This window comes from Pogoniulus pusillus, chromosome 24, assembly GCF_015220805.1.
Source record: "Pogoniulus pusillus isolate bPogPus1 chromosome 24, bPogPus1.pri, whole genome shotgun sequence".
In the NCBI taxonomy this organism is placed as follows: domain Eukaryota; kingdom Metazoa; phylum Chordata; class Aves; order Piciformes; family Lybiidae; genus Pogoniulus; species Pogoniulus pusillus.
The window spans coordinates 8,974,501-8,999,576 of record NC_087287.1 but is presented as its reverse complement, the minus strand read 5'-3'; the positions used below and the strand labels follow the sequence as shown (position 1 = coordinate 8,999,576).

General features: G+C 56.8%; 1 protein-coding gene across 1 annotated transcript in view; it reads left to right on the top strand.

Annotated features, from left to right (window-relative positions):
* MYRF (myelin regulatory factor) overlaps nucleotides 1-25,076 on the top strand; it is a 79,481-nt gene that overhangs the window by 38,610 nt on the left and 15,795 nt on the right. Inside the window, 10 exon segments of the mRNA XM_064163307.1 lie at nucleotides 1,945-2,006; nucleotides 6,284-6,366; nucleotides 6,368-6,594; nucleotides 7,512-7,684; nucleotides 8,126-8,249; nucleotides 18,293-18,488; nucleotides 20,222-20,298; nucleotides 20,902-21,012; nucleotides 22,855-22,945; nucleotides 24,252-24,452. Of these exon segments, the coding sequence (XP_064019377.1) occupies nucleotides 1,945-2,006; nucleotides 6,284-6,366; nucleotides 6,368-6,594; nucleotides 7,512-7,684; nucleotides 8,126-8,249; nucleotides 18,293-18,488; nucleotides 20,222-20,298; nucleotides 20,902-21,012; nucleotides 22,855-22,945; nucleotides 24,252-24,452 (1,345 nt within the window).

Genomic DNA, 25,076 nt, shown 5'->3' with positions numbered 1-25,076 from the left:
GGGAAGGTTCTGCAGGTGAGCAAGGAGGGTGAAAGAAGTGTGGTGAGGACTCTGTTGGGGTTACCCTACCTCATCCCTCTGCAGCCACTGCACTCCACTTGCCATGGAGAAGCTGTTGCCTGCTTTTCTTGGGCTTCTGTGGTGCAGGAAGGGTCCTGAGGGAGATTCCACTTGTGATGAGGAGGAAGGCATCAGGAGGTGGAGAGGAAACCAGCCATGTTTGGCTTAGCTGGAGCAGATTTTGACAAGCTGCTGGGCTACTGGAACTTGCTGAGCCTGCCTGTGGAGCACAGGCAGAGCAGAGTCCTCCCTGCCAAAGACCTGCAGAGCACAGAGCCTACTGAAAAAGCTAAGGTGAAGTGAAGCCACCAGAGCCACCTGACACTGTGTGATCTTCCTGCCCATCTCTATGCAGCTTTAGCTTGTGCTGCCCATGGCTTGGGCCTGAGCAGCTTTTCCCATGCATTCAATCCCCAGAGTGTTGCTGGGGAGGAAGCAGTTCTGGTGAGAGGCAAGTCCTGGATGCTGGTAGGTGGGATGGTGATGGTGAGCAGGCTGGTGGACACTTTACCCTGAAGAGGTGAAGGCCAAGCTTCTGGGGCACTGGGATGTCTGTCAAGGAGGAGCTGCCAGAAGAGCAAAGGATTGATTTCAGATAGATCTCCAAGGAGGTGCTTTGGAAGCAGCTGTAGAGCTCAGCTGCCTCCAGCCTGTGCTGGCTGAAGGTAAATAAGGAGGGATGGAGGAGATAACCAACTCTGCTGTCACCACACACACGCACAGTGGAGCTGGTCCTGCTGCCCCCAAGCTGTGGGTGTGCTGGAGAAGACAGCTGAGAGCTCCCTCTTTGGTTTGGTTGCACTTTGCAGTCACAGGCAAATCCTGCTCCTGGTGGCGTGGGAGTAGAGCCAAGGTGATGCAGCCAGCAGCTGTGGTGGTGCTAAGGTGCATACAGGTCATAAGGCAGAATCCATCCCATGAGCTTCCCAACCTTTGCTTTGGTCCAGCAGATGCCAGGTCCCAGCCCAGCTGTCCCAGAGCCTCCCATTTAACCATGGTGAAGCACAGGGCTTCTCTGAGGGGGGGATGGACAAACTCTTTGGCTTCTTCCAGGTGGAGGTCAACAAAATGTCTGTCTGCACTCCTTGAGGTCTTGGGAACCACTGTGGGGAGTGGTGGCAGCCATAGAGTCCTAGAATTGTTTGGGCTGGAAAAGCCCTCTGAGATCATCCACTCCAACCATCAACCCAACACCACTGTGGCCACTAAACCATGGCCCAAAGTGCCATGGGCACACATTTCTTGTGGTGACTCCACCACCTCCATCCACCCAACACCTCCATCAACCCAGCACCACCATGGCCACTAAACCATGTCCCAAAGTGCCATGGCCACACATTTCTTGTGGTGACTCCACCACCTCCATCCACCCAACACCTCCATCAACCCAGCAGCACCGTGGCCACTAAACCATGGCCCAAAGTGCCATGGCCACACATTTCTTGTGGTGACTCCACCACCTCCATCCACCCAACACCTCCATCAACCCAGCAGCACCGTGGCCACTAAACCATGGCCCAAAGTGCCATGGCCACACATTTCTTGAACCCATCCAAGGATGGTGACTCCTAAACCCATCCAAGGATGGTGACTCCTAAGACCTCCATCAATCCAACACCACCATGGCCATTAAATCATGTCCCCAAGTGCCATGCCCACATATTTTTGGAGCCCATCCATGGATGGTGACTCCACCACCTCCCTGGGCAGATCATCACTCTTCAGCTTATCAACTGGACGTGCTTGGAGTGCCAGGGATCTGTTGTGGGCACGGCTGGGGTTTTCCAGTCAGAGCCTGAAGGGTGGTGGGATCAAACTGGGCTTTTTGGTTCTACTGGTTTCAAATGACCTTCACTTCTTTTTCTCCCCTGGGTTGCTCTGCAGCACTTTACCTGACTCTCCTCCAGATTCGGGATCAGAAGCTTACTCCCCTCAGCAGGTGAATGGTGAGTGCTCCCAAGAGAGGAGAAGAAAGGTAGGGGGGGTGGGAAATAATCATGGAATCATGGAATTACTTGAGTTGGAGAAGGCCTCTGAGGTGCTGGAGTTCAACCTTCAGCCCAGCACCACCGTGCCCACTAAACCATGTCTCCCCCAGTGCTATGTCCACAGGTTTCTTGAACACCTCCAGGGATGGTGACTCCACCACCCCCCTGGGCAGCCTCTTCCAGTGCCTGACCACTCTTGCAGCAAAGAAATTGTTCCTCATGTCCAACCTAAACCCCCTCTAGGACGATTTCAGGCCATTTCCTCTTGTTCTGTCACCTGATACTAGAGAGAAGAGACCAACCCCACCTCACTGCCATCTCCTTGCAGGCAGCTGCAGAGAGCCAGAAGCTCTCCCCTCAGCCTCCTTTCCTCCAGCCTCAGCACCCCCAGCTCCCTCAGCTGCTCCTCACCACTCCTGTTCTCCAGACCCTCCTCCTGCTTCCTTGCCCTTCTCTGGCCCTGCTCCAGCTCCTCAGTGTCCTTCTTGGAGTGAGGAGCCCGAAACTGACCCCAGGATTGCAGGAGTGGCCTCAGCAGTGCCCAGTCCAGGGGGACAATCCCATCCTTGCTGCTTCTGGCTCCGCTCTTGCTGATCCAAGCCAGGTTGCTGGTGGCCTTCTTGGCCACCTCGCTAGCTCATGCTCAGCTGGCTGTCAACCAGCACCCCCCAGGTCCTTCTCCTCCAGGGCATTATCCTAATGACAATAACACTTAATAATCCACTCCCCCAGCCCCACCATCCTCCTCCCCTCTTTGTTCCCTGCGAGGGGTTGGCTCTGGAGCCTTTATCAGAGGGGAGAAGCAGGCAGCCGCCGTACGTGGGGACATTATCAGTTGGTAAATAGCCCCAGACTTTCACCTATTGTTCTGCTGCTGGGCTTTGCCGGGGGGGAGAACCAACCACAGAGGGAAGAGAAGAGGAGGGAAGGTGGGGAGAGCTGCTCCCAAGGGAAGAAATCAAGTCGTCCTCCTTGGGGGAGGTAGGATGTGGAGCTCAGCAGCCTCCTGCTGCTGCCCTTCTCCACCGTGGCTGAGCGAAAGGCGAGGAGAGTGAGCGTGGCCATGCCAGGGAGCCCAGCCTGGGGAGGCAGAGATGAACCCAGCCTTCAGCAGTAAGTCCCTTCCCTCCCTTCCAGGTCCTGGGGGGGGGGTGTGTGTGTGGGGTGTCTTCTTTTCCTCAGATTAGGCAGAGAGAGCTGGGACCATTCCTCTGCCCCAGGAGCAGGGTCAGTGCCAGGCTCTCTGCCTCCTCCTAGGGAAACCACTGAGCCTTGTTTGGTTCTTCTGGTGACCTTCACTGCTCTTTGGTGGAAGAAGTGTCTTGCTGAGGAAGGAAGGTTGCTTCTGATCCTCCCTTCCCCCCAACCCAGCCCAGCAGCAGCAGCAGCACCTTCTTCCCCAGGCTCCAGCCTGGTCCCCACCAGGAGCAGCGCCTGCTCTTGGGAGTTTTTTGATGGAAAAGGTCAAGAGTTCTGTTTATCTTGCTAAAAAAATCCCTGGAATTCCTCCTGGCCCTTCCTTAAGTATAACAAAGGGGCCGGGTTGCTCTCCACAGGGAGAGCTGCTTGGAGGCGCTGGCAGAGCAGCAGCACCTCTGCTTGGGGAGGAGAGGAGGCTCTGGAGAGCACCCAGGAGGCAGCTGCTTCTTCTAGGGGGTGGGGAGCAAAGGATGAGATTCCCAGGCCTGTTTTTTTTTTTTCCCTGGAGCTGGGATCTTGGTTGGAAGCCTGTTGGGAATGGGCAGTGTGCTGTGAGGGCACTTCCTTGCACCACTCATCCATGAGTTGTCCTTTGAAAGCTGCATGAAGGCTCCTGGCTTGGACCCAAGCTGCCAAGGCTCGACCCTGCCGCAGGCTCAAGAGATGTACCCATGGTGGTGCAAAAGGCATTTCTTGCAGCTTGGAGGAGGTGAAGCTTCTCCCAGCTTCCCTGAAGTGGTTGTCCCTTCTGCATGGTCCACAGGTTGCTTTGAGTCTGTTGGAAGCTGGGATGAGCAGTGCCAGTGCTGCCTGCTTGTGCTGTTGAGCCCTGCTGGGCTTTGCTCCCGGTTACGCAGGTGGAAGTGCAGTGTTTGCCAGGCTGGCAGGAGCAGGCAGAGGGAGATGATGTGCTGGTGCCATCACTGTGTGGCTGAAGTGCAAGGAGATGGCTCTGGCATCTCCTGTCCCAAGGATGCCATTGGTCAGCCCTGGCCATGGCACCAAAGTGTGGCTGCTCTGTGACTCCTGATCTCCAGACCTCCTTTCCCTGGTCAGGCTGTCCCAGAGGCAGCTCCAGAAGGACAGGGAGCAGGACACTGCCTGTGAGCATGGGCAGAGGAATCCAGCTGGTTGTGTAGTGGAGCAGGGCACTGAGGGAACTTGGTGGGTAGCAGAAAGCCTTTGGAGGGAGCAGAATGGGTGGAAGTGGCCCTGCCCTGGCAGCCTGCACAGGAGGACTCACATTTCACTTCTCCAGGCCTTGCAGTGGGAGGAGTTTTCTGATTCCTGGTCAAGTGCTTTGGCTTCATTAGTCAACCACTGACCAGCAGAGACCAAAGTCCAGCCAGCCCAGTGTCTGGCTCAGGGCTGGCTGGTGGCACCTCCTTAGAGAAGCAGCCTGGCAAAGACCCAGTAGGTATCTTCTGTGCTGTCCCCCTCCATGTCCCCACAGTCTGTGACAGGCCAGTTCCTGGATGTGTTTTTTCCCTCCTGCAGTTTGCTGCTGCTTGGCTTCATCAGATGTCCACAGTGGGGTGCAAGGAAGCTTTGTCCTGGACTCACAACACCTGGGATGTCACTCTGCTTTCCCACCCCATGGTTCCCTCATACCCCAGGGCCAGGGCAGAGAATGATAGACTTGTTTGGCTTGGAAAAGACCTCCAGGATCGTGGAGTCCAACCCTGAACCCAGCACTGCCAGGGCACCACTGAACCACATCTTTCACCCAGCACTGAAACCCCTCCAGGGATGAGGACTCCACCACTGCCCTGGGCAGCCTGGGGCCAGACCTTGGCAACCTTCAAGGACAGAAAAAAATCATTCCTCCTGTCCAACCTGAGCCTCCCTTGGGGCAGCTGAGGCCATTGCAATTCATCAGGCTCAACATCTTCGCTCTGCTCCTGCTCCTGGCAGCAGCTCACTCTTCTTTAGGCTGCCTTAGAAGAGAAAGCTAAGCTGCTGGAGTGATGCCATCGCTGCTGGCTGCCAGAAAGCTTGAGCAGACCCTCAGCTCGTGTCCTGATGGCTGAGTCCTGCTGGCAGTGCTGTGAGCACCTCACTGCTGTGGTCATTGGTGTGACCAGGCCTCCAGTGCTGTAGGTGGGGTCATACCAACATAGCAGAGCTCAGGGAGGGCAAGAAATCAGGTCTGGCTCCATCCTTCCACCACCACCTTCAGTGTCTTTCCTTCACTCATTTCATTTCCCGTGGCCAAAATGCCAATTTCTCCTCCTTCTCAGGTCACCTTGGGTGAGATTGAGCCATGCTGCTCTGCTTCAGAAGTTCTCTTTGTTGCTCTGAGCCTCCAGAAGTGCTTTGGTTCCAGCTGAAGCCCTCGATCGAGCATGGAGCTTACAGCTTGGCTGGAGGCCTGAGCAGCTGCAGAAGGGGAGGTGGATTTGCATGTCCCTGCACACACCAAGCCTTGCCCTTTGGTGGTGGTGGTGGAGTAGTCAGGTGGCCTCTAACCATGGCATGGCTTTAGAGCCCAGCTCCAGAGAGGGGAGGAGAAAGGCAGGAGCCATTTGAATGTCCCTTTTTTGTTTATTTAAATGTAGAGATCAAAGTCTCCTCCTGGTTTAAGTATCACAGAAGGGCTTTGCTTTGGAAAAGACCTTTCAGACCCTCCAGTGCAACCATTCCCCAGCTCTGCCAAGGCTGGTGCTAAACCATGGCCCTCAGCACCACCTTGCTGTGTCTTTTCAACCCCTCCAGGGATGGGCATTCAGCCACCTCCCTGGGCAGCCTGTGCCAGTCTTTGAGACCCCTTTCAGTGAGGAGGTTTCTTCTGCTGTCCAACCTGAACCTCCCCTGGGGCAGCTGGAGGTGATGGCAGGCCAAGGTGGCCATCACCAGGTGGACAGGGTGGCTGAGGGGACAGAGCTGTGCTGAGGCTGGGCAGAAGGTGCAGAGAGAGAGATGGGTTCATGAAGTGGACCAAGGCTGGGATGGCTGAGGGCTGGCCCTGGGCTGAGGACACCCAGAGCATGCTGCTGCCTGCTGCTCTGACAGCTCTTCTCTTCCTCTCTTTGCAGATCCTCACCTCCTCCGGACCATGACCCCTGAAAACATGTGCCACATGACTCCCCCTTCTCGCCTGGAGCACCCTCCTCCTCCTCCCCCCCCCCCCCCCTCCCCCTCCACACCTTCAAGGTGTCCCCCCACCCCCTCACCCCCACCAGCAGCAGCACCCCCCTCACTACCCCAGCCTGCAGCGGGACATGTACATGAAGGCTGAGCCCCTGATGCCACCCTACGGCCTCGGGCAGGGCATGGCACCTGCTGAGCTCCACCACGCCCAGCAGTCACAGATGTTGCACCAACTACTCCAGCAGCACGGAGCAGAGTAAGGCCCAGGGGGCTGGGGCTTCTCAGAGTGGTTTTGGGGAGGGAGGGCTGGGGGATGGGAGCTGGAGGCTTGCAGAGCACAAGAGCCAAGTTCTGGGCTGCAGTGCATGGGAGTGAGCTGGGGAAGCAGCGGGGAGGAGGTGACTCAGTTTCATACAACCATGGAATTGGTTTAGTTGGGAGAGGCTGGAGTCCACCCAGCACTGCCAGGGCACCACCAACCCATGGCCCTCAGCACCACAGCTCTCAAACCCCTCCAGGCGTGGGGACTCCACCACTGCCCTGGGCAGCCTGGGACAGGCCCCCTCAAGGGCAACAAATTGTTCCTCATGTGCAACCTGAACCTCCCCTGGAGCAATTTGAAGCTCTTTCTTCTTGTCCTGTCACTTGTTCCTTGGGAGAAGAAACCAAGCCCCACCTGGCTCCAGCCTCCTTGGGCAGCCTGTTCCAGGGCTCCCCAGTTTGCAGCCCATGGCTCAGAGCCAGGTGGTGGGGACAGAGAAGAGGAAAGCAGAGACGCAGCTCTGCGTGGGCAGGGTGGGTGGGCAGAGCCTGGTGGGTGAAGGTGGTGATAGTGCTGAAAGAGTTCCACCTAAAAGTGAGGAGAAACTTCTCCTGGAGCAGGCTGCCCAAAGAGGTTGTGGAGTCTGCTTGTGTGGAGAGGTTCCAAGCCCCCCCCCATGGCATTGTGCTGCTGGGCAAGCTGCTGTGGGTGCCCTGCTTGGGCAGGGGGGCTTGGGCTGGCTGATCTCCAGAGCTCCCTTCCGACCTCCACCACGCTGGCATCCTATGAGCCTCCCTGCAGGAAGGTTTGGAGGTCCTTTCAGCAAGCTGCCAGCACCAGGCTGGGCTGTGGGGTGGGAGCTGTCCCCTCCCCAGCCCCTGCTGTGCCACTCAGCTCTTTGCTGCCCGCAGCCTGCCAGTGCATCCTGCCAAGAAGCGGAAACACTCCGAGTCCCCTCCCACCACTCTCAATGCCCAGATGCTCAACGGGCTGATAAAGCAGGAGCCAGGCATGGGGTCGGTGCCACTCAACCCTGACCGAGTGCCAACCCCCCCCTGGCACCAGCCAGGAGCACTTTCACCAGGTATGTGGTTTCTTGGACGCTTCCCCACTCCTACCCCTTAACCCTTTCCCCCTAATACCCCCTCCAGCATCCAACCCTGGGCACCTCGCTGGGTTAAGGCATGCTTGGCAGGGAGCCTGTGTGGGCACCACAAGGTGACAGACAGTTGGGTCCATCCCAGCTGGGTGCTGAGGAGGGGAGCAGGGTGATGAGTTCATAGCATCTCAGACTAGTTTGGGTTGGAGTGGACCTTTCAGGGTCATCTTGTCCAACCTCCCCTGAAGTCAGCAGGGACACCTACAGCTAGAGCAGATTGCTCAGAGTTCCATCAAGCCTGAAGTGTCTCCAGTTGGTCCTGACCAAGATCTCTTGCCCCTAGCAGTGGTCCAGGGGCAATGCCAGTTGGTTGCTTGTGGTCTTCCCCAGCTGGACACTGTGGCAGCTATTTTCTCCTCACCTCAGGTCTGATCCAAGACAACGACAGCTTGAACGGCTCCTACTTGGACCCCAACTACCAGTCCATAAAGTGGCAGCCACACCAGCAGAACAAGTGGGCAACCCTGTATGATGCCAACTACAAAGAACTGTGAGTAACCCTCCAGCTTTGGAGAAGGCCAGGGTCACCTTTCACCTCTGATGCCACCTCTGGATGTGGCACCTCAGGGCATGGTGTAATGGTGGCGGTGGTCTGAGGTTGATGGTTGGATTTGGTGAGCTTTGAGGTCTTTTCCAACCCAAACCACTCTGTGATTCTGTCTGTTGGTGGCAAGGGATTGGCCTTGGGGACACTGGTGCCTCATGAGATAGGGGAAGAGCTGTCCTGGGCTCCTCCTTGCCCTCTGATATCACTTGCTGTGGTGGAGATAACCTCTCAACTCTGCCTCTGCCCTTGGGAAAGTGACTTCTGGAGGGCTGATGGAGGATTGGGGCTGGTTCTGTGAGAGCCAGCAGGAGGAGTGAATTTAGTGGTGGTTCAGCAGCCATGGAGGGTGTGACTGACAAATCTGACCTTGTCCTGAGCATGGTTTGGACCAGCAAAGTCTTTTCCTTCTGCCCAGATTTAGCAAAGTCCTGGATTTAAAAATGATGATCAGGATTTTCTGAAGACTTTCCAGATCCACCTGGACCCATCCCTGTGTGCCCTGCCCTGGGAGACCCTGCATTGGCAGGGGAGGGTTGGACTAGATATCTCCATAGGGCACTTCCAACCCCTACCATGCTGGGATGCTGGGATTCCCTATCCCCTACCATGCTGGGATTCCCTATCCCCTACCATGCTGGGATTCTGGGATTTCCTAGCTCCTACCGTGCTGGGGTGCTGGGATTTCCTAGACTGTGCATAGTGTGCATGGCTGGAGGTGACCCAAAGCTGCTTGAGAGCAACACAGGAGAGCCTGAGGAAGAGGGGTGGGAGTGGTTGATGGGCAGAGGAGGAAAGGAGGAGAGAAAGCAAGGGTAAGGGAAGGGGCTGAAGAAAGCTGGGAAGCCAGGAGGGACACTGAGGTGACAGAGAGGGGAGCTGGGTGGAGAGGAAAGCTGGGCTGGGAGCAGAGAGCAGCTGGTGAGGTTGTGTGGGGCTGGGAGAAGAGACTGGAGCAGAGGAGGGTGGAGGCAAGGAGTGGACAAGCTGCTGAGGGAAAGAGGAGTGCTCAGGAGGAAACCACTCTGGAGCCTCCCTGCATTCCTTGGAGGTGACTGAGAGCTGGCAAGCAGCAGGCTGGGTTCCAGGAACTGCTCAGTGAGCAAAAACCCCACCACCACCACCCTGTTTTCCCTCCTCCTCCTCCTCCTTCTGCACAGCTGGAGGCTGGAGAGGGTCCTTTGGGGGGACAATGAGCAGGGGCTTCTCCCTTGCCTGCAACACCAAGCCAAGACTCATAACTTACCTTAGCTGGGTGGTGCTTAAGATGGGAGCAAGGACAGTGGTGGAGGCCAGGTGGGATCCATGACATGCAGAGAAGTCCCAACCCTCCTGAGCACAGCTCCTAGAATCCCAGCATGGTTTGGGGCTGGAAGGGAGCTCTGGAGGTCAGCCAGCCCAAGCCCCCTGCTCCAGCAGGGCACCCACAGCAGCTTGCCCAGCAGCACAATGCCCAGGGGGCTTGGGAGCTCTCCACAGAAAGAGAGTCCCCATCCTCTCTGGGCAGCCAGATCTCCTGCTTGGCCAGCCCTAGTCCTTGGACCACCTTTAATGCAGACCCACAAGGCCAAGAAAGCAAATGGTCTCCTGGCATGCATGAAGAACAGTGTGGCCAGCAGGTCTAGGGAGGTTCTCCTCTGCCTCTATTCTGCTCCAGCCAGGCCACAGATGGAGTCCTGTATCCAGTTCTGGGCTCCCCAGTTCAGCACAGACTGGGAACTGCTGGAGAGAGTCCAGGGCAGGCTCTGGAGGTGCTGAGGGGCCTGGAGCAGCTCTGTGAGGAGCAAAGGCTGAGAGCCCTGGGGCTGTGGAGCCTGCAGGAGAGCAGCCCCAGAAGGCATCTGCTCAGTGCTCAGCAACAGCTAAAGGAGCTGTGGGGGGCAAGAGGCTGGGGCCTGGCTCTTGTGAGTGGTGCCCAGGGCCAGGCCAAGGGGCAGAGGGCACAGAGTGGAGTGCAGGAGGTTGCATGTGAGGCTGAGGAGAAGCTTGTTTGGTGTGAGGGTGCTGGAGGGCTGGAGCAGGCTGCCCAGAGAGGTTGTGGAGTCTGCTTGTGTGGAGAGCTTGCAAGTGGCCCTGGGCATTGTGCTGCTGGGCAAGCTGCTGTGGGTGCCCTGCTGGAGCAGGGTGGGTTTGGACTGGCTGATCTCCAACCACTCTGAGATTCTGGCTTATTTTCTGCTGGGCTCAGAGAAGGCTACAAACTCAGCTTCTAACCTCTGCACACCCAACCCTGCTCTGCCCTGTTCTTTGGGTCTATGCTTGGGGATCACTTCCCTGTTTCCTGCTTTTAGGATTTGAGACAAAAACCAGAGCAAACCTCCTTCTGTGGCATGTAGGTCATCAGCCCCTTGTGTAATGAGCACATTCCTTTGACCTGACCTCATGGAGATTGTAGGAGCCCACGTGCAGTTTGTTGTGGTGTTGGATTTGACCAGGATTCAGGGGTAAGGGCAAGGCTTGCTGGATTAGTTTGGAGTTTCACCCTGACCTGGGTGAACTCTTCCTCCTTCATGGTGGATTTGGCAGCAGGTAGCTCTAGGAGAGCCTGTGCAAGCAGAACCTATAGTGAGGTGAGTCTACAATGAGGTAAACCCTACAGTGAAGTGAGCCTACAATGAGGTGGACCTGCATTGAGTGGACCTACAATGAGGTGAGCCTGCAGTGAGGTGAACCTGCAGAGGTGAATCTAGAGTGAGGTGGACCTGCATTGAAGTGGACCTACAATGGGGTGGACCTGTGTTGAAGTGAGCCTGCAGTGAGGTGAATCTAGAATGAGGTGGACCTACTTTGAAGTGGACATACAATCAGTTGGCCCTGCAGTGAGGTGAAGCTACAGAGGTGAATCTAAAATGAGGTGGACCTACGTTGAAGTGAGCCTACAGTGAGGTGAAGATACAGAGGTGAACCTACAGTGAAGTGAACCTATAGTGAGGTGAACCTAAAATGAGGTGGTCCTGCAGTGAGGTGGACCTACAATGAGGTGAACCAGCAGTGAGCTGAACCTGCAGTGAAGTAGACCTACAAAGAGGTGAGACTACAATGAGATGAACCAACAATGCAGTAAGTTGCAGTGAGGTGAACTTACAATGAGGTGAACCTACAGTGAGTTGGACCTGCAATGAGGTTAGCCTACAAGGAGGTGAACCTACAGTGAGGTCAGCCTACAATGGGGTGAACCTACAGTGAGTTGGACCTGCAATGAGGTCAGCCTACAAGGAGGTGAACCTACAGTGAGGTCAGCCTACAATGGGGTGAACCTACAGTGAGTTGGACCTGCAATGAGGTCAGCCTACAAGGAGGTGAAGATACAGTGAGTTGGACCTGCAATGAGGTCAGCCTACAAGGAGGTGAACCTACAGTGAGTTGGACCTGCAATGAGGTCAGCCTACAAGGAGGTGAACCTACAATGAGTTGGACCTGCAATGAGGTCAGCCTACAAGGAGGTGAACCTACAGTGAGTTGGACCTGCAATGAGGTCAGCCTACAAGGAGGTGAACCTACAATGAGTTGGACCTGCAATGAGGTCAGCCTACAAGGAGGTGAACCTACAGTGAGTTGGACCTGCAATGAGGTCAGCCTACAAGGAGGTGAAGATACAGTGAGTTGGACCTGCAATGAGGTCAGCCTACAATGAGGTGAACAGATGAACCCTACAGTGAGTGGAACCTGCACCTACAGTGGAAGGTCCTGGTACAGCACAGAACACATCTGTGAGAACCAGCAAAAGCCCTGCCCCAGCTCTGCCTGCCCCAGCTCTGCCTGCCCCAGCTCTGCCTGCCCCAGCTCTACCTGCCCCAGCTCTGCCTGCCCCAGCTCTGCCTGCCCCAGCTCTGCCTGCCCCAGCTCTGCCTGCCCCAGCTCTGCCTTGTCTGCCTGCCTCAGCTCTACTTTCTCTGCCTGCCCCAGCCCTGCCTTGCCTGCCTGCCCCAGCTCTGCCTTGCCTGCCTGCCTCAGCTCTACTTTCTCTGCCTGCCCCAGCTCTGCCTTGTCTGCCTGCCTCAGCTCTACTTTCTCTGCCTGCCCCAGCCCTGCCTTGCCTGCCTGCCCCAGCTCTACTTTCTCTGCCTGCCCCAGCCCTGCCTTGCCTGCCTGCCCCAGCTCTACTTTCTCTGCCTGCCCCAGCTCTACTTTCTCTGCCTGCCTCAGCTCTACTTTCTCTGCCTGCCTCAGCTCTGCCTTCTCTGTCTTCTCCTACAGTGGCACTTTTGAGGTTGACCCAGTGGTGTTGTAGCAGGTAGATGTCTCCTCCTTCCTCTCTGCCTTTCTGTGAGGCTCAGCAAGCCAGCAGCCATCTCTGCCTCTTCAGGATCCACGAGTCAAGCTTCCCCTGAGACCACGATGCAAGGAGGACCAAATCATTCCCAGCTCTTCTGCTGGAAACTTGTGCCCAAGCTTGCATTTGCCTGGCCCTGGAGGGAACATTCTGTTTTCTTCCTCCTGTGGTCCAGGTGCACACAACCTATTCACAGCTCCAGGAATTTGAATCATCTCAATGATCTCTTTTTCCCCACTCCTGGTCTCAAGAGAAGGGACCAGGCAGGTAGGCTGAGGAAGGCAACCACAGGAAGCTGTTGGTGTTCTTACCTCCAGGGGAGTTGTCAAGAGCTTGCCATAGAACCCCAGAATTCCAGCAGGATGGGAACTGCAGTGGTTACATTTTGGAACAGGTCTCCTAAAGTGAGGCTGGATTAAGGAGGTGAAGGGAAGGCAGGGAAGAAGGTTGCCCCAGGGACTGAAGGGGAGCTGCCTGGAGATGCAGCTCTTGGCTTGCTGGGCTTGTGTCTCAGGCTTTGCTGAGGAATCTGTGGCTGAAGGAGACCAGAAGCTAGGGAGGAGCTGTACTGATGGCAGCTTTCTCCAGGAAAGCTGGAGAGGAGCTCTTTACAAGGCTGGTAGGAAGAGGGGGAATGGTTTGAAAGCAGAGCAGGGTGAGGTTAGGCTGGGCATTAGGAGGAAGTTCTTGGTGATGAGTGTGGTGAGACACTGGAATGGATTGTCCAGAGAAGATGCAGACTCCTCATCCCTGCAAGTGCTTAAGACCAGGCTGGGTGAGGCTTTGAACAACCTGATCCAGCAGGAGCTGTCCCTGCCCATGGCAGGGGGCTTGGCACTAGGTGATCCTTGGGGTCCCTTCCCACTGCAGCCATTCTGTGATTCCTTTTGACCTTTTGCAGTGGTTTTGTGGTTTGGGAGTCACCAAACCTTCAGAAGTGTTTGCTGCTTCCCAGCAGTGGTGCCAAGGAGGCCTGGAAGCAGGCAGCTCACTGGTTTCCTCCTGGCAGCAGGAGCCATTCCTCCTCCTGACAGCATCTTCTGACACATGCCAGCAGGCTCCCTCCTCCCACCCCCTGTCTGCTCACAGCTTGAGGGCAGGCAGCTGGAGAAGGGCAGGGCAGTGCTCGCTGGAAACATCTCCCTGGGTCTGGCCATGAGGCCAGAGCTGCTCTGCCCTGAGCCCAGGGCCTGGGCTGCTGCCTTGCTCCTCCCATCAAGCAAATTGGTTCTCTCCACATGCTCTGCTCTGAAGCTGAGGGCTCTGGGATGAAGCAAAGCTTTCAGCCTTGCACAGGCTGGGTGCAAGAAGTGTCAAACCGTTGTAGAGTTGGTTTGGGTGGGATGGGACCTCTTAAGCTCATCTAGTCCTGGCCCCCTGCTCAGGATCACAGAATCAACCAGGTTGGAAAGGACCTCTAAGATTATCGAGTCCAACCTATCACCCAACCCTTCTCATTAGCTAAGCCATGGCACTGAGTGCCTCATCCAGCCTCCTCTTAAACACCTCCAGGGATGGGGACTCCACCACCTCCCTGGGCAGCCCATTCCAATGCCAATCTCTCTTGCTGTGAAGAACTTCCTCCTAGCATCCAACCTGAACCTGCCCTGGTACAGCTTGAGGCTGTCCCTTCTTGTTCTGTCACTGGGTGCCTGGCAGGAGAGACCAACCCCACCTGGCTACAACCTCCTTTCAGGTAGTTGTAGAGAGCAATGAGGTCTGCCCTGAGTCTCCCTGCAGTCAGCAGGGACAGCCCCAACTAGAGCAGGTTGCTCAGAGCCCCAAACAACCTAACCTGCAGTGGTGCCAGAGATGGGGCAGCTTCCACCTCTCTGGGCACCCTGGGGCAGGCTCTCAGCACCCTCAGGGACAAACATTTCTCCCTTCTCTCCACTCTGAATCTCCCTCTGTTAGTTCCAAACCCTCACCCCTTGGCCTGTCACAACAGACCCTGCTCACAAGTCTGTCCCCAGCCTTGTTCTTGGCTTCTTTAAGCACTGAAAGGCCTCCAGAAGGTCTCCCTGGAGCCTTCTCTTCTCCAGCCTGAACACCCCCAACTCTCTCAGCCTGGCCTCACAGCAGAGGGCTCCCAGCCCCTCATCTTTTTTGTGACCTCCTCACATGGCCAACTCCAGCTGCTAGTGTCCTGACCTTTTGTGCAGACCCTAGGTGTCCCCAGGCTGATGGGCACCACTGTGACATGGTGCAGCCTGGCTGGGGGTGTCTGGGGCTGGGTGGCACAGTGAGCTGGCCCTGCTGGCCAGGCTGGCTTGTGCCATGGTGAGGGATCACCGAGGTCTCACTCTGCCGTGCTGTGAGTGTGCCCCGGGCAGTCGAAGGGGCCAGCCGTGGTGCTGAGCCTCTGGATGCCCTGGTGGGGCTGTGTCCAGCTGATGGTGGCAGCATCTTGTAGGTCACTCCATCCCTGTGTGTGCATCCTGGAAGGGAGACAAAGCAAGGACTGTGTGAGATTTGGGAGTGCCCCTTGAATTAGAGGCTCTGCAGATGTTTTGTCTCTGCAGTGGTTGAGGTTCTGGGGAAGCTGGAAGGCAGGAGGAGACAAATGGGGGAGATTTCTCTTCCAGAGAAGCAGCAGTTGAGGAGCATGAGCATCCCGCTGACACTCCTGCCCTTGCCACAGCTCCCAGTCCAGTTCCCTTGCATCAGAGACACCTTTCTTCCAGCTCCTCCCCACATGGACATGCCAGATGTGTCTGTGGGGAAGCAGTAACCTCTCACCCCTGGATCAGGATAAACCAACTCCCCTCTGATCTCAGCCTCCTGAGTTCTGGAACCAGGTTGTCTGGGGCTCTGAGCAACCTACTCTAGTTGAAGATGCTGGACTAGAAGACTTGGAAGTAGTGCCTTTGACCCAAAGCACTTTGTGATTCTATGCTCTGAGAGCAGCTCCTTGGCTTGGGCAGAGGCAGAGGGCTGGGGGGATCCATGACCTCTCTGATAGCTGGAGAGCAGCTTCTTGCCCCCCATCTACCCCAGCTCAGGTATCCCAACAACAGCCATCAGGAGAACTCAGAGAAGAGGAACCTCTGAGAATCATAGAATCAGTCAGGTTGGAAGAGAGCTCCAAGCTCAGCCAGTCCAGCCTAGCACCCAGCCCTGACCAGTCAACCAGACCATGGCACTAAGTGCCCCAGCCAGGCTTGGCTTCAACACCTGAGGGGTGGTTGTGGCCAGGGGGAGGTTGCTCTCTTCTCTCAGGTGGCCAGCAGCAGAACAAGAGGACACAGCCTCAGGCTGTGCCAGGGGAGATTTAGGCTGGAGGTGAGGAGAAAGTTCTTCCCTGAGAGAGTCATTGGACACTGGAATGGGCTGCCCGGGGAGGTGGTGGAGTCGCCGTCCCTGGAGCTGTTCAAGGCAGGATTGGACGTGGCACTTGGTGCCATGGTCTGGCCTTGAGCTCTGTGGTAAAGGGTTGGACTTGATGATCTGTGAGGTCTCTTCCAACCCTGGTGATACTGTGATACCTCCAGGGACAGTGACTCCACCACCTCCCTGGGCAGCCCATTCCAATGCCAATCACTCTCTCTGCCAACAACTTCCTCCTAACATCCAGCCTAGACCTCCTCAGGAAGAGGACTCTGGAGGGAGCAGGCATTTCTAGAAGCCAGAGGAGGAGGAGCTGTCTCTGCTCTCTCAACACAGACACTTAGCAGCCATCAGTTTGAGTGACATTAACCAGAGCACCTTTTGGAAGCATCTGTAGTTTGGCAGCTCAGCCAGAGCCCCTCTCTCCTCAGCTTTCCCTGTTAACAAGCACTGGGGTGACTGCTGAGGGGTCAGGGGTGCTGGGTAGACAGAGGCAGAGGTGAGTCTTGAAGCAGCTGTGAGGCTCCAGCCCTCCTGGGGTGAGTGTGGAGGGTGCTCAGGCCAGCCCAAGCCACAGCTTTCCATCAAGAGAGCTTCAACTGGAGGTCAGAGCTGGGGTTAGGAGGAGGGTGAGTGAGGAGGAGAATTCCTCTCATGCCTCTGGGCTAAGGTAGTGCTCTGCTCCCACCGTCTGGTTTGTGTTTGGGCCATGGCATGGCAGCTCCAGTCCCTTGGGTGCAAGAAAGGAGGAGATTCTACCCCAGACTATTTGTGGCTGTCTGGAACCATCCAGGGAGGTTTGTCTATATTAACCCCTCAAGTGTGTGTGGGAGGAGAATGGATTTGTTCACAGAGGAAAGGAGAGGACATGACAGAATCACCACAAATCCCAGCGAGGTAGGGTTGGAAGGGAGCTCTGGAGATCAGCCAGTCCAAGCCCCCTGCCAAAGCAGGGCACCCACAGCAGCTTGCCCAGCAGCACAGTGCCCAGGGCCACTTGCAAGCTCTCCACACAAGCAGACTCCACAACCTCTCTGGGCAGCCTGCTCCAGCCCTCCAGCACCCTCACACCAAACAAGCTTCTGCTCAGCCTCAGGTGGAACATTTCCAGGTCTCCTGCTTGTCAGAGCCTGCTGATGTCAGCCTCATCCATCACTGCCAGTCTGTCCACTTCCTCTTCCCTTGCTGGGGGCAGCATCCATCCCTCCATCGCTTCCTCCATCCCTCCATCGCTTCCTCCATCCCTCCATCGCTTCCTCCATCCCTCCATCGCTTCCTCCATCCCTCCATCGCTTCCTCCATCCCTCCATCGCTTCCTCCATCCCTCCATCCCTTCCTCCATCCCTCCATCCCTTCCTCCATCCCTCCGTGCCTCCATCTTCATTAAGGCTGGAGGTGGAAGCCCGAAGTGCACTGAAGCTTTGCTTTGGTGGGAGCCTGCTCCGTGATTTTGCAGGCTGCTGGCCAGGGCCAGGCTGAGCTCTCCTCCAGCTCGCTCAGGGATCTTTGCTTCAAAACGAGGAGGTGGAGATCATCTGCTAGAACTGCTGGGTGGGAAGCCGGGATCAGAAGCATCTCTTTCCCCCCACCTCCTCCTCGCTCCGTAGGGGAGGCAACGCCCTGGGGGCCCACCAGCCCAGATCTGGGTTTTTGGGATGGTGAGAGAAAGGAGACTTGAAGCAAAGGGCACATATTTGCCTGGTTGCCATGGTAACCAGCCCATTAAGGAGATGTAGATTAAACCTTCCCAGCTGGTGTGTGTTCATCGGGACTAAGGGCCCCTCCTCCTGCCTCTCCTCCTTCTCCTTTCCCCCTCCTTCTCCTCTTCCTCACTCTCCTTTCCTTCCTCCTCCTTCTCCTTCCCTCCTCCTTCTCTTTTCCCTCCTCCTTCTCTTTTCCCTCCTCCTTCTCTTTTCCCTCCTCCTTCTCTTTTCCCTCCTCCTTCTCTTTTCCCTCCTCCTTCTCTTTTCCCTCCTCCTTCTCTTTTCCCTCCTCCTTCTCCTCTCCTTCCTCCTCCTTCTCCTTTTCCTCCTCCTTCTCCTTCCCCTCCTCCTTCTCCTCCTTCCCCTCCTCCTTCTCCTCCTTCCCCTCCTCCTTCTCCTCCTTCTCCTCCTCCTTCTCCTTCCCTCTCCTCCTCACCTGCCCTGGGAAGCAGGTGGTTGTGACTTGGGCAGGAATCCACCCTGCCTGCAGCACAGGCTGGAGCAAGATCACTCCTTCTCTAGCCTGACTCCAGCTCCTCAATTGTCCTTCTTGGATGGAGGTGCCCAAAACCCAACCCAGGATCCTCAGCAGCGCTGGGTGCTGAGCATCCCCCCTGCCCTCTGCAGCACCTGGAAGGGTGAGCTGCTGCTTGGTGTGCCCTGACAGCCTGTGCCTTCCCCTGCAGCCCCATGCTGACGTACCGCGTCGACGCCGACAAGGGCTTCAACTTCTCCGTGGGCGACGACGCTTTCGTCTGCCAGAAGAAGAACCACTTCCAGGTCACAGTCTACATTGGCATGCTTGGAGACCCCAAGTATGTGAAGACCCCCGAGGGCCTGAAACCCTTAGAGTGCTTCTACCTGAAGCTGCACGGAGTGAAGGCAAGCAGGAGCCGAGGGCCGGTGGCCAACCCGGCAGGGAGCAGGGGTGGTGGGATCAGGCAGCGCCACGGCTGCACCTGAGCTGCTGTGGAGGGGCCTGGGGCAGGGGGTGGAAGCTGAGGCACAGGAAGCTTCATCTGAGCATGAGGAGGAATGTTTTTCCCTGTGAGGGTGACAGAAGCCTGGAACAGGCTGCCCAGGGGGACTGTGGAGTCTCCCTCTCAGGAGACAGTCAGGACTCACCTAGGTGCACTCCTGCGTGACCTGCTCTGGCAGGGGGGGTTGGACTGGATGAGCTTTGGAGGTCCCTTCCAGCCCCTGACATTCTGTGGCTCTGTGATGTAGGAGAGGTTTGAAGGCCAGAACAAGGCAGGTCTTGAAAGAAGAGTCCTGACGTGGCCTCAATCATAGAATCACGGAATCAAGCAGGTTGGAAGAGAGCTCCAAGCTCAGCCAGTCCAACCTAGCACCCAGCCCTGGCCAATCAACCAGACCATAGCACTAAGTGCCTCATCCAGGCTTGGCTTCAACACCTCCAGGCACGGCGACTCCACCACCTCCCTGGGCAGCCCATTCCAATGCCAATCACTCTCTCTGCCAACAACTTCCTCCTAACATCCAGCCTGAACATCCCCTGGCACAACTTGAGACTCTGTCCCCTTGTTCTGTTGCTGGCAGCAGAGCCCAACCCCACCTGGCTACAGCCTCCCTGCAGGCAGCTGCAGACAGCAATGAGCTCTGCCCTGAGCATCCTCCTCTCCAGGCTGCACACCCCCAGCTGCCTCAGCCTTTGCTCCTCACAGGGCTGTGCTCCAGGCCCCTCACCAGCTTTGTTGTCCTTCTCTGGGCACCTTCCAGCACCTCAACATCTCTCTTGACTTGAGGAGCCCAGAACTGGACACAGCACTCAAGGGGTGGCCTGAGCAGTGCTGAGCACAGGGGCAGAATAACCTCCCTTGTCCTGCTGCCCACACTGCTCCTGAGCCAGGCCAGGATGCCACTGGCTTTCCTGGCCACCTGGGCACACTGCTGGCTCATGTTCAGCTACTTTCTACCAGCACCTCCAGGTCCCTCTCTGCCTGGCTGCTCTCAGCCACTCTGTCCCCAGCCTGTAGCACTGCTTGGGGTTGTTGTGGCCAAAGTGTAGAACCCTGCCCTTGGCCTTGCTCAATCTCATCCCATTGGCCTCTGCCCACCCATCCAGCCTGTCCAAGTCCCTCTGCAGGGCTCTCCTACCCTCCTAGCTTGCTGTCATCTCAACACCTGCTCCTAGCTGGTGTCAGTCACTGCCTGAGTGCCCCCAGGGCTGCCTCTCTTTGATCCCAGAGGCACTTTCATTGAATCATAGAATGTCAGGGGCTGGAGGGGACCTTGAAAGATCATCTGATCCAGCCTCCCTGCCAGAGCAGGGTCACCCAGAGCAGACCACACAGGAATGCATCCAGGCAGTTCTTGACTATCCCCAGAGAGGGAGACTCCACAGCCACCCAGGGCAGCCTGTTCCAGGGTTCTGTCACCCTCACAGGGAAAGAAATTCCTCCTGCTGTTGGAGAAGATCCTTTCACCTCCGAGCAGCCTCATCCCGTGCTTGGGCAGTGACCACACTCAGTTTGCCTGTTGCAGAGGCAGCTGTACTTGAGGCATAGGAGGGTTGGGGAGAAGGAGGTGGGAAGGGAGAGGTCTCAGCTGTCTGCTCTTTGTCACAGGTCCAAATCTTTCTGTTTTGTCTCCAGCTCGAGGCCTTGAACCAGTCAATCAACATTGAGCAGTCCCAGTCTGACCGCAGCAAACGTCCCTTCAACCCTGTCACGTGAGTTTGGCCATGCTGGGACTCCCACTGGCTCCTCTGGGACACTGGCTCAGGGTGCCCAGAGAGCTGGGAGCTGACCCATTCCTGGCACCGTTGCAGGTCAGCTTGGTTGGTGCTCTGAGCAACCTGCTGTGCCCATTGGGGCTGTCCCAACTCCCTTGGGGAGTTGGATTAGATGAGCTTGAAAGGTCCCTTCCCACCCAAACCAGGCTGTGGTTCTGTCATTCAAGGGGCCACTGGGGAGTAAGAATCACAGAATCAGTCAGGGATGGAAGGGACCACAAGGATCAGGCAGTTCCAACCCCCCTGCCATGCCCAGGGACACTCTACCCTAGAGCAGGCTGCCCACAGTCTCATCCAAGCTGGCCTTAAACACCCCCAGGGATGAGGCTTCCACCAGCAGCAGGAGGGGGCTGGGAAAGGGCTGAGTTGGAGGTCTCCAAGTTTCCCTGCTTCCTACAGCCAAGTTTCCCTCTCTTTGCGCTCCCCACTCTGCTCTGTGCCAAGATCTGCCTTGGTGGAGGAGGCCAAGAGATGGCTGCTCCCCACAGAACCTCCTTTCCAGTGGTGTCCTCACTCACTCCTCTGTTTCTCCTTCCTCAGGGTCAACCTGCCTCCAGAGCAGGTCACCAAGGTCACCGTGGGGAGGCTGCACTTCAGCGAGACCACGGCCAACAACATGCGGAAGAAAGGCAAACCCAACCCAGACCAGAGGTGAGGAGCTCAGATGCCTTCTGCAAGCCATTCTGGGCACCCAAGGCCTGCAGATGTGCCAGTCCCCAGCCTGGGGAGCGTGGCTGGAAGGAGGGACAGGTCCTAAATTGGCAAAGGAAAGGGGATGGCTGCTGTGACCACGAGAAGGGGCTCCCCAGCTCCATGAGGGGCTGGAGATGATGTCTGTGCTCCATAGCTCAAGTCCTTCTGCCCCTGCACTCAGCACTGGTTAGGCTACATCTTGGGTCCTGTGTCCAGTTCTGGGCCCCTCAATTGAAGAAAGATGTTGAGGTGCTGGAATGTGTCCAGAGAAGGGCAGCAAGGCTGGGGAGGGGCCTGGAGCACAGCCCTGTGAGGAGAGGCTGAGGGAGCTGGGGGTGTGCAGCTTGCAGAAGAGGAGGCTCAGGGCAGAGCTCATTGCTGGCTACAAGTACCTGAAGGGAGGCTGTAGCCAGGTGGGGTTGGGCTCTTCTGGCAGGCAACCAGCAACAGAACAAGAGGACACAGTCTCAAGCTGCACCAGGGCAGGTTCAGGCTGGATGCTAGGAGGAAGTTCTTCACAGCAAGAGAGATTGGCATTGGAATGGGCTGCCCAGGGAGGTGGTGGAGTCCCCATCCCTGGAGGTGTTTAAGAGGAGAGTGGATGAGGCTCTTAGTCACAGAATCATAGAATCAGTCAGGGTTGAAAGGGACCACAAAACTCATCCTGTTCCAACCCCCCTGCCATGGACAGGGACACCTCACACTAGAGCAGGCTGCCCACAGCCTCATCCAGCCTGGCCTTAAACACCTCCAGGGATGAGGCTTCCACCACCTCCCTGGGCAACCCATTCCAGGCTCTCACCACCCTCATGATAAAGAGCTTCTTCCTAACATCCAGACTAAATCTCCCCACCTCCAGCTTTGCTCCATTCCCCCCAGTCCTATCACTGCCAGACAGCCTAAAAAGTCCTTCCCCAGCTTTCTTGTAGCCCCCTTCAGATACCATGGCTTAGTTCACAGTGCCATGGTCTAGTTCATGAGAAAGTGTTGAGGAGGATGATGAAGGGACTGGAGCACTGCCTGATGAGGAGAGGCTGAGGGACCTGGGGCTGCTTAGTCTGCAGAAGAGAAGACTGAAAGGGGATTTAATCAATGTCTATAACTATCTGAGGGTTGGGGGTCAGGAGGGGAGGACAGGCTCTGCTCACTGCTCCCTGAGACAGGACAAGGAGCAATGGATGGAAGCTGCAGCACAGCAGGTTCCAGCTCAACACAAGGGGGAACTTCTTGACTGGAAGGATCATAGAATCATAGAATCAACCAGGTTGGAAGAGACCTCCAAGATCATCCAGTCCAACCTAGCACCCAGAGCACTGGAACAGGCTCACCAGAGAAGCTGTGGAGTCTCCTTCTCTGGAGACATTCAAAGCCCATCTGGATGACCTGTGTGACCTGAGCTAGATTGTCTGGTCCTGCTCTGGCAGGGGGGGTTGGACTTGATGATCTCCTTGGGTCCCTCCAACCCCTGACATCCTGTGGTGCTGTGTTGGGTGGTAGGTTGGACTCTGTGATCTCCTTGGGTCCCTTCCAAGCCCTGACATCCTGTGGTGCTGTGTTGGGTGATAGGTTGGACTCTGTGATCTCCTTGGGTCCCTTCCAAGCCCTGACATCCTGTGGTGCTGTGTTGGGTGATAGGTTGGACTCTGTGATCTCAGAGGTCATTTTCAACCTGGTTAATTCTGTGCTTCTGTGAAGAAGGGAGGTGCCAAGCCCAGCGTGATGAGTGGGTGCTTGGCCTGCAGAAGGGCAGTGCCCTGGGCAGTGCAGGGTGACAGGCAGCCCTCTCTCTGCCCCTGGCAGGTACTTCATGCTGGTGGTGGCCCTGCAGGCCCACGCTCAGAACCAGAACTACACCCTGGCAGCGCACATCTCCGAGCGCATCATCGTCAGGGTGAGTCCTGCTCCTTCCTCCCTCGGCCTCCCTCTCTGCCCTGCAGCTGGATCTGTCTCCTTGGACCTGCCTTCTACTACCTTCCCCTGCTTTTCAGTGCTTCCTCCACCCAGCCCCTTCCCACCTTCCCCAAAGCCTCACCTCCTCGGTCGTTGCTGTCTCTGCCCATGCCCTGCTTTCTGCTCCACATCTACTTAGAGCAGCCTCAGAGAGCGTGGGAGAACCTGTTGGAGGACAAGGAAGGGGTCAAACTCTGCCAAGGTTGGACCAGTGCCCAGGGTAGAGCTGTTGGGAGTGAGGGAACGCTGGGTGTGGGGAGTTTGCAGCAGGGGCAAGGTCTCCAGGTGCAGGAAGGCTCCAGGGAGACCTTCTGGTGGCCAACACTCTGTCACTTAACCCCAGGCACACCCAGCAAGACTGGATCGTGTCACACTGGTGCCCGTCAGCTTGGGGACATCCAGGACCTGCAGTAAGGTCAGGTTTGGGCAGGACACTGGCAGCTGGAGTTGGCCACGTGAGAAGAGGAGGGTCACAAAAAAGGTCAGAGGCTGGAAGCCCTCTGCTGTGAGGCCAGGCTGAGAGAGTTGAGGTTGTACAGGCTGGAGAAGAGAAGGCTCCAGGGAGACCTTCTGGTGGCCTGTCAGTGCTTCAAGGGGCTGAGCAGAAGGCTGGGGACAGACTTGTGAGCAGGGCCTGTTGTGACAGGCCAAGGGGTGAGGGTTTGGAACTAACAGAGGGAGATTCAGAGTGGAGAGAAGGGAGAAATGTTTGCCCCTGAGGGTGCTGAGAGCCTGTCCCAGCTTGCCCAGATAGGTGAGAGCTGCCCCATGCCTGGCACCACTGCAGGTCAGGTTGTTTGGGGCTCTGAGTAGTCTGCTCTAGTTGGGGCTGTCCCTGCTGCCTGCAGGGGGATTGGACATCTATGCCAGGATCTCTTGACCTGGGCTCTTCCCCCCAAAAGCTCCATCCTGCTTCTTAAGGGTGCCTGGATGAACATGTCCCAGTTTCAGCTGAGATGTTCCCTGTCCCCATTTCCCTTCTGAGGAGCAGGGTGCCACCAGGGCACTTCTGCTGGTGCCAGGCTTTGCTAGCTGTTTCCCAGCCCCCTAATGAGGACATCCCCAGCAGCATGGGGCTGGCTGCTTCCCATGGCTTCTCTTCCCACAGCAGGCACAGATGGCTTTGGAGGTGTCTCCTGATGCCCTCATTCTTCTCTCTTCATCTCAGGCTGCTTCTGCCCAGCCCCACTCCAGCATTTCTCTGCCCACTGCTGCTTTTCAGCCCTCGCTTGCCCATCTCTCCACAGGCCTCCAACCCTGGGCAGTTTGAGAGCGACAGTGATGTGCTCTGGCAGAGGGCACAGCTCCCTGACACTGTGTTCCACCACGGCCGAGTTGGCATCAACACAGATCGACCTGATGAGGCCCTGGTGGTCCATGGCAACGTGAAGGTCATGGGGTCCCTGATGCACCCCTCAGACGTCCGGGTGAAGGAGGACATCCAGGAGGTAAGAGCCAGGCAAAGCAGGGCAGGCTTGGGGCAGTAAGGGCTCCGAAGAGGCACCAGGGAAAGTGAGAGTGTCCTGCTGAGCCTGCTGAGGTATGGGCAGCCTGAGCTCCTGACCAGAGGAGAGTCTCAGAGTCCTGGGATGTGTTTTGGTTGGATGAGAGCTTTCAGATCATGGAGTCCAACCCTTCACCCAGCCCTGCCAGGGCACCACCAAACCGTGGCCCTCAGCACCACAGCTCCAGGGCTTTCAAACCCCTCCAGGGATGGGGACTCCACCACTGCCCTGGGCAGCCTGGGACAGGCATTGACAACCCTCAAGGGCAAGCAATTGTTCCTCATGTCCAACCTAGACCTTCCCTGGGGCAGCCTGAGGACCTTTCCTCTTGTCCTGTCATGTGCTTCTTGGGGGAAAAGATCAACCCTCACCTGGCTCCAGCCTCCTTGCAGGCAGCTGCAGAGAGCCAGAAGCTCTCCCCTCAGCCTCCTTTTCTCCAGCCTCAACACCCCCAGCTCCCTCAGCTGCTCCTTACCAGTCCTGTTCCCCAGACCCTTCCCCAGTTTTGTTGCCCTTCTCTGGACCTGCTCCAGCTCCTCAATGTCCTTCTTGGAGTGAGGAGCTCAA